This window comes from Belonocnema kinseyi, chromosome 4 (genome assembly GCF_010883055.1).
Source record: "Belonocnema kinseyi isolate 2016_QV_RU_SX_M_011 chromosome 4, B_treatae_v1, whole genome shotgun sequence".
NCBI classification, from domain to species: domain Eukaryota; kingdom Metazoa; phylum Arthropoda; class Insecta; order Hymenoptera; family Cynipidae; genus Belonocnema; species Belonocnema kinseyi.
Window position 1 is genome coordinate 103361566 of NC_046660.1, and position 8870 is coordinate 103370435.

At 30.0% G+C, this 8870-nt stretch overlaps 1 protein-coding gene across 8 annotated transcripts in view; it reads right to left on the reverse strand.

Moving 5' to 3' along the window:
- Positions 1–6790: 6790 nt before the first annotated feature.
- LOC117172107 overlaps positions 6791–8870 on the reverse strand; it is a 108769-nt gene continuing 106689 nt past the window's right edge. For all 8 annotated transcript variants that reach the window (XM_033359893.1, XM_033359894.1, XM_033359892.1 and 5 more), the window contains exons 4-5: positions 7831–7951; positions 6791–7117 (exon numbers count right to left, since the gene is read on the reverse strand). In XM_033359893.1, the coding sequence (XP_033215784.1) occupies positions 6937–7117; positions 7831–7951 (302 nt within the window). In that variant the 3' untranslated portion in view covers positions 6791–6936. The remainder of the gene's footprint in view (positions 7118–7830; positions 7952–8870) is intronic.

The window sequence follows — 8870 nt, forward strand, 5'->3', positions numbered from 1 at the left end:
ATCTTACTTTTTCTTGCTGTTGCTCTTCTGCATTTTGATTCTGAATGAATTTTAATAAGACTTTTAATTAATATTTTTAAAAGACATGTTTTTAATCATATTAAAAAAAATGAATTAAAATAAAATTAATTTTATTTTTAACATTTTAAATGTATTTAGCTTAATAATTAAAATATACTTAAATTGAAAATCTGACGCTTGAGAAACTGACTGTGAGTAGTGAATAGTATTGGTAAAAACTTGAAGTGATAAGTTACCATAAAGAACCGATAAATTACCATAAATTACAGATAAATAACGAAAAATTTCCGATAAATTACCGAAAATTTTGGAAATTTCTGTTCACCTAAAAATCTCAGATAATTTAGTAATTTTTCATAAATTTTCGTAAATTTGATAAATTTTTGTATTTCTTCCAAAACTGTTGATTATTTTACCATGATATTAATAAATTATCGTAAATTTCTGAAAAAGTTGTTTTCATTGTTTCTCAAATCAAATATTTTCTAAATTTGTTACAAAAAATATCGTATGCAACAGTTACTAAAAGAAGATACTTGAAACTCTTTTGAAATTTACAGTACTTACCATCGGCTTATTTTCGGCTTGTTTACAGGTCGTCTACGATTTGCCTACAACTTCCCCTTCGATTCACCTCTGGCTCGTACAGAAAAACTTCACACTTATGTGGAACTGCCTACTTTCTATTACTGGTATTTTAAATTTTTGCAACAAGTTAATCAAAAAAAAAAAAATATATTATCGAGGTGAAGACGGTATTCACATTTCGTACTTTTTAGGGTAAAAACTTCTTTGATGCAAAAGAAATCAGCTGTGTTATCCAATAGATATTTAAAGAAAATATTCTTGTTCCTGTAGAAACTCGTCTTTAATCTGATATTATACGAGGTTTGAAAAATCTCATTCATAACTCCAATTTTAAATATAATTTATAAACACAAAAATAGCAATAACATTTTTAGAAAATAAGTTTGTTTAAACACGATAAAGTTAACCAAATTCAATATTTCCGTGACGAAAGACATCGTAATAATGATTACTAGCCTAACTTTAAAAGGTGATCGAAGGTTATTATATTTATACACATTTTAATATATACAAAAATATATACCGACCTATTCTAAGTATGTTACGTCAAACTCTTATATGTCTATGGGGGATATTTCAAAGTATTTTCTTAAAACCAATGAAAAATGGCATGTTACTGCTTTGGCAAATTAATACTCAGGTTTTATTACCAACATTGCGAACCAAAACTAAAGTTAACAAAAACCGGTTCTCTTGCGAATTTAGAAGCTAATCCCTGTCCAAACGAACTTCATAGATCCTCACTTGTTTTTTATTACATTCTGTTAGGTTTTAAATTCCGACTAGAAATTGTATTTATTTAATTAATATACATAGAAAGGAAATACACTTTGGAAAAATGTTTACTATCGTCGTAAAGCTTGTCAAATATCCTTTCTAATACGAAACGTTCCGTGAACATTCCCTGAGCGTGTAAAATGTCCGCCGCTTGGGAACGTTCCACAGGGACCTGAGGGGAACCTTCCGTTATTGTTATTTTTAACAAAAATTATCTCGTAAACGGTAAGAGATATCTCAAAAGAAATGTCATTTTTCAGTTTTGTATTCTACATATACTACATTGTAATTTGATATACATATCATAAACTGATATCAATCTTGACCTACCTCTTACGTTTTTTGTGGCGGACATTTTACATGCGCAGGGACCGTTCCTCAAACGTTCCGAAGGTTCCCGCGGAAGGTTCCGTGCTGTTAGAGTAGTTACAAACTTTGTTTGTTTTGGTTTTGACGAAATAACATTTCATTCAAAAATACTCTGCACGCCAAAATTCACTGACTGCCCCTCACTATATTTTAGTAATCATGTAATATTTTGTCTTGTGTTTTGTACCTTAAATAGGGTAAGCTTAAAGTAATATAATATGTATAAGTAATATAAGATATTGGAAGAAAGTTTATTTAATGATAACACAAGAATTGAAAAGAAGAAAACTTAAAATAGAAGGCAAAATATAACAATGTCTATAAAAGGGGGAGGAGGAAAATCAGAAGATATTTGAAGAAGTGAAGAATATTAAGATAGAGAGTAATAGATATCGAAATGTTGATGACAAATTAAGGAAAGTACTAAGCCAAAGCGCTAATATAAGCAGGTGAATGAGAGACTGAGAGTAAATCCAAGGTAGGAAGCGAAGTGCTAATGAGAAGGAGAAATAAGAACAGGAAAAGTGTAAGGCAAGCGATTATGGGAAATTTTAAAGAATATTTAGATAGAAAACAGTTTCAAAAGAGTGTAGAAACGAGTTCACAAGTTCGTTGCTACGAAGGACAGAGAAGCAGAAAAAAGATGAAATATGTTCAGGAAATGAGAAATAGAAAGTTCCTCAAAAAGAATACCATTATAAATGGATCATGTGGATAAATGACCTTGAGCAAAAAGGCTTTCAATAAGAAAAATCATAAAGGATCAAGGAAGTCGTTAAGAAGACTTGTAATGAATAATAATTTCAGAAATGTAAAGATATGATTTGAAACGGGATGAAAATACACATTTTGAAATGTTTTCTGGAAGAAAGAAGGAGGAGAAGAAGCAGATTGCGGAAACAAATGATAAGGATAAGTAAAAGAATTTATGATACAAAGCGGATAGCATACTATAAATAAACGAAAGTTTGTAGTTAATATAAGTATCAAGATATGCGAAAGGATTGCATTTTTCAGAGGAAGAGAAAATTGAAGAAGAGAATAAAAACCTAGATAAGGAAATTATAGAAGGAAAAGAGAGAAAGGGTGTATTGTGATGTGTTTGGCGAAACAAATAGAATAATAATAAAATAGTACTGAAAAACGTACATTTCAACATGGTGGTTTACTAGCGCTATACATTTTCGAAATTCAAAAGCAAGAAACACATAATTAACTTTTGGGTTAAAAGAGGTTTGCCACTAGACACGTGCGAGCTTTGAAACAATCGAACTCTTTATGTGTATAATGCATGTGTTTAGCATACGAGATACATGAGGGAAAAGCGGCAGCGTAAATACACTTGTGCGACGATGAAAGTGGTGCGGGAGGCGCCGGTCGAGTGAGCACTATGCTTTGACTCGAGAAACATGTTTTACCTTGCGGACATTTTTACGATCTGGTAAACCTACCACTGCTTTATTTTTCAGAGTTCGATAAATCACGCTAGCACTCACATGTCTGACGGAAATTGTTATATTGTAAGTTTAAACTTTCTTGAAATTTAAAAGACTCTTCTGCCTAAATTTCTGCATAGCTTATTCCTTAAAATTATCAGTTGCTTTTAATTCCGGAAACTCTTTACTTATTCATGCTTATGTTTCACCTAAATTCACTTAATATTTCGTACTTTATTATTATAATTATTCAAGTGAAAAAAGTAGCATTGGGATCCTGGCTTAAGTCATGCTAAATTATTCGGTATGAGACAAGTTAGTACTTAGGTAAAAACTTTCTAACAAAATTTAAAAGTCCGAATAGGGACGAAATTATTAGAAAAGTTTAGCTTTTTTCGAAATTTTAATATATGCTGATCAGACTTATTTTTCAAAAAAGTAGTGCTGGACTAGGACTAAATAACAAAATTAATCTTCCCGCTGCGCAGGCATGTTCTCATCGCTTGCTACGCGCGCGGCTCGCTTCGCTAAAAAGTTGGAACTCACCTAGAGCGTGCGACTATTGGTTCTCGCGCTTCATACACGACAATATATATGTATCTCGCACTTTACGCTCGGTTTTTTTTATTTTTCCCATATTTGTTCAAATATTATTTAAAATTAAAAGTCAAAGCATCGACTGTGATTTGGGGATTGTGATTTCTCTTTTTTGTTAAAGCTCCTTCGACATTGAAGAACACATTTTCATCACGCTCCTCATTCTTCGCACTAGATTTTTATCACAATATGAACTTTTCTAGATCATTTTAACTCGGACTGTTACTGCTACTTTAGATATTGCAAAAAAATGTATAAATGTTATTTGTCATAATCAATTCAATGTTTCCTCTTTATTTTCTACAAATTTTTATTATCAGCTACCCTAAAAATGTATCGTTCCAATAAATTTATAATATTACCATTCATAATATGCGTTAGTATTGAAAGATGCGTATTTTCATTGTCTTGTTTTTATAATTAAAAATGGGCACGTTTTATTAAAAAAATAGTATTAAACATTTAATTGCAACTTGTGCCATTTTCTCTAAATTTAATTTTTTAATTTTTAATGTTATTTTTTACGATTCAAACAAAAACTACGCATCCCATCAAAAAATTATTCTAAAAATATTATACTAAAAATTTAATTTCTTTGTTTTCAAATTTGCTTCTTACAAATAAGACAAAAACTACGTGTACTTTCAAAAATTTTCTTATAACAAATTTGTAGATCTTTTTCAAGGGTAAATTTTGTGTCTGATCGTCTCTTTTTATCTTGCATAGCTTGACTGTAAAATGGAATTTTTCATGATTTTGTGTGCAATCAGAATTTGAATTTTCAGTTCTTAAAAAAATGGTTACAAAGATATTTTAGTGCTTTAAAAAAGCAATGCTGTTCTTTTTTGAAATTTTTTCGTGTCGTTTCTTTTTTGGCATAAAATTGTAATTTTCCTTTCTTTAAATGCTATAACTCTGACAATTTTCTTTCTATCGAAAAATATGAATAGATAAATGATTCAAGTATCCGAGTATTACACATAGCCATGCATAAGCTGATTGCATTTTTAAAAAACTGCATGAAAATTTTAAAATTCTTGGGTTGAAATTTTGTCTAAAATAGCTGGCGTTGACAACTCGGGCAACGACGACAACGACGAAAGAAAGACACAAGCGTAAAAACAAATTTTTGTACTCAGGAAGCATTAAAGCGTGGACATTTTGTGAAATCCGCGAAAGTCGTTTTTCAAATAAAACTAAATTTTTCTCATTATCATGATAAACCAAAAAAAAAATATGTGCCGTTTCACTATGGCCTTTTTCGGAGGAAAGTACCAAAAAAGTTCCACTTTATTATTTTTACATTTTCATAAGTTCTGAATTATTTTTTCACCAATAGTACGAAATAAATTAAATTTAGAAAATTCACAACTACTTATGATATTTATGTCCTAAAAGATACTATTAAAATAGAAATTAAGTTTCAAAAGTGTTTAAAATATGTCCTGTTTCACTACGATCTTTTTCAGGCAAAAATATCGGAAGACTTCCACTAAATTCTTTTAAAATGTTCACAAGCCCTAAATAACTGTTTTGACAATTGTACTAGATACGTTTCAATTGATTTTTTGTTTTTGACTTTTTACACGTTCCAGTGATATTTTTCTCCCAAAACAGTACTACTGAAATAAGAATAATGTACTTTAAAAACTTCAAAGTATGTACCGTTTCACCAGAACTCTTTTTAACAAACTAAACAGATAATCATCAATGCTTTCCTTTTGAGAAAACGATAAAGTATAGGAAAACTCCCAATCCATTATTTTTATATTCTTTTTTTTATATTCAGTACCTGTAAAATTAAAAACTATGAATGAGACTTTCTCAATGATTATCTTCTAAAAAAGTTCTTCTCATCAAAAATCATGCTCATGTATTTCGAACATTTTAGTAACTTTATTTAAATTTTATCAGGACTTTTCTGAAAAATAAATTCAAGTCTTGCTTGTGAAAATTTTAAATAAAAATTATATAGATTTTTTCTAACACACGGAGAAAAATATGTCGCACAATGATATAGCAAAACCTCTATATTGAAATAAAGCGCAATATAATAACGTACAAGCAGGTTCCGGAGCTTTTTACGACATTATAATTTACTAACATCGCTTGGCCATTACTAGAACCCTTGTATACATAATATAATAAAATAATAATATAATGTAAAATTTTGCAATTTACGATATCACGATTTTACGCTATTCTAATGCGATAATTATGATATATAACGCAGGAATTACGGTAAATATTGAAATTCATGCGATATCGTTTTTTCCGTGCAGTTTTGACTCAAAAATTATTCAAGGCTTGTGACAATTTTGAAAAGTATAAAACAGAGGTTTTTTATACTTCTTTCCTAAAAAGTCCTGCTTAACAAACAAACAAAAATAAATGAGAATTCCCTGGTACTTTTGTCCTAAAAAAGACCTAGTGAAACGGGAAATACTTAAAACATTCTTGTTACTTTGGTCCTGTTTGAATAATACTTTTTTGGGACATAAATGTCATCAACCCTTGTTAAAATTTCAACAACAATAAAACTAAACTTTTCTAGCAGGTTTTTCTCTATTTGAGCTTTTATTATTGTTTAATAAAAATTGGTACTTAAACACCTACTGATTTGTTTCACATTCAGTACTTTTGCGGGACCTTAGTCGGGGTCCCAATTGAAATTTTTTTGCATAGGCATTCATTCTCAACTTAGTTAATATAAGTCTCTTATAAATGTTATATATTTAAGCTATGTATAGATGTCCCAAAAAATTAGGGGAGTTGAAAAAAGGGAAAGACTAGTCGTCCCGAAAACTTGGAAAAACTAGCCGAGCTAATGAAAAATACTTAACTACTCATCTCGAATGTTGGGATGAAACACTTTGTTATATTAATCCATTGCATCAAGAATGTAATTATAATATCAGAAAATACTAAAGTTCACTAAAAGAAGGCATTAGTTTACTCAAGTACTTATAATTATAATGAAAGACAGTAAATATATACTAATGTATCTTGAAATTCTCATTTTATTTTCTTCCTGGAGAAATGCAATCTTAAGTTAAATTTCGAGCTATTTCAGAATTACGAGTACACTTTATCTTCAGAATTAGTATCTTTATATTACAGTGATTTGTGAAATCTCTGATTCAATATTTTATTTACCATTATAAATGTATTCTTGGATGGAAGAGTAATTGGCCTCCCGAATGAGGACCTCACACTGTAAAATGATAGGCAGTTGTAGTTTGTCCACATCTAAAACTCCAACGGCTTGGACATTCATCCGCCCATCAGTATTATTTTTATAGTAGAAATTTAACCCCGAGATTGGCTCTCTGCAACAAAAAGCAGAAAAATGTTGTCAATTTTATCGCGTTTAGTGCTGATATAAATAGATAGAAAGGAAAAGAGGGAAAGATATATAATTTAGGAAGATAGAGAAGGAGAATGAGAAATGAATCTAAAGGGAAATACGTATTTTTATGTAACTTTGAGCAAAGTTTAAGAGGCTGATTTTTCATAGGACAGTGCATTCAATTTCTACATAGACGATAAGTTTCAACTCTGCGGACAGAAGGCGACAGTCTTTCATGTTTTATCGTGCGCAGATCTTCATCTATATCTTAAAGTACCTAATGTTGGTCTTCTAACTAAAACAATTCTTTTGTGAGAATGTAATATTTAATTGAATCTCACGCGCTTTAATTAAGAAGTCACGAATATTTCCAGAACCATGAACTTCGATAATTCTCCTTGGATAATTAAAGTTATATAATACTTTCGATTCGCGTCAATGATCGTTAATTCTTCCATGAAACTAATAAGAAATTGTAAGGAAAACTTAATTGATGAAAAGATCGCTTTATTAATACGTCTGCAAAGCTAAAGACAAAAGGCTTTATAACATAAGTTTGGGTAAATCAAATTGAAATTTTAGATTAAATTGTTGGCTCAACTTATAACGGAATGGAAGATTCTGCATTTAAGTAATGTGTGAAATCTAAAGGGATAATTTTAAATTTCTCAATGAAGAGTGAACGTGTCTCACTTGTCTTGGCGAATAATGATAGTTGGCCTAGGATACACGTCTTCAGCCACACATCTGACAGTCACCTGATTTGTCCCTTCGTCAATCTTTGAATGCGATAACCGCAAGACCCGTTCAGGAGCTGGAAAATGAAAATAAAAACATAATTATGTACAAATTTTCAAATCAAAAAAGTTCTTAACGTGTTTAAAATTAATTATGTCTGTTAAATATATTGTTGGATTAGGGAATATTTCTTCTAATTTTCTTCAAATCGAAATTGTTCAAACCGAACTTGTAAAATCGCCTTCAAATGTATCTAAGGGTTTAATTAGCAACCTTCTTGAAATATCCTTTGATAGCCCGCGGCGTCAAGTATTAAAGCATGCAATTTTGTGTGCATTCGTGAAATTCATTAGAAGAGTTTTCTAGATAAATATTTTAAAAAGAGAAGGAATTTATGGATGGGATTTATGCAGAATAAATATGAGTAATGAATGCAGGCGCTGACTGAAAATGGAAGGTTGAAAATTTTGAGTTGTGATTGGGCTATATTTATTCATAATACGTTGCTACTTGACTTTATTCTTGAAAAAGTTATTCTGCAGGTAGAAAATCGTCGTACTAGACTTTTGTCATCCTATTTTACTTTTTTGCAAAATTAGTTAGAATTTCTGTATTAAATACGGAAACGGAAAATATGAAAAAGTATGCGGCAGAAAAAAACTGTTTGCTTTGTAGTTGATGCCATGCAATCCTTTTTCATAAAATACAAAACACTTTTTTCAGTATATATGCAATACAAAAAATATAAAAAGAACTTTGACAAAAGTTTTAATGAATATGAAAGTGAATTTCAATTTTTTCCAATTATACGTGAAAATACGTAGCCAAGCTCTCCACTTGAAATCGCGTGCAGTTCTTAATGATGTTCAGATGATATTTCGATTTTAGAAAAAACTATAATCTTTTAAAATACTATTAATTTTTTTCTTATTTAAATACTTATTATTGGAATTTTTCGAACCAATTTATATCAACATATTCAATAATTATTTATC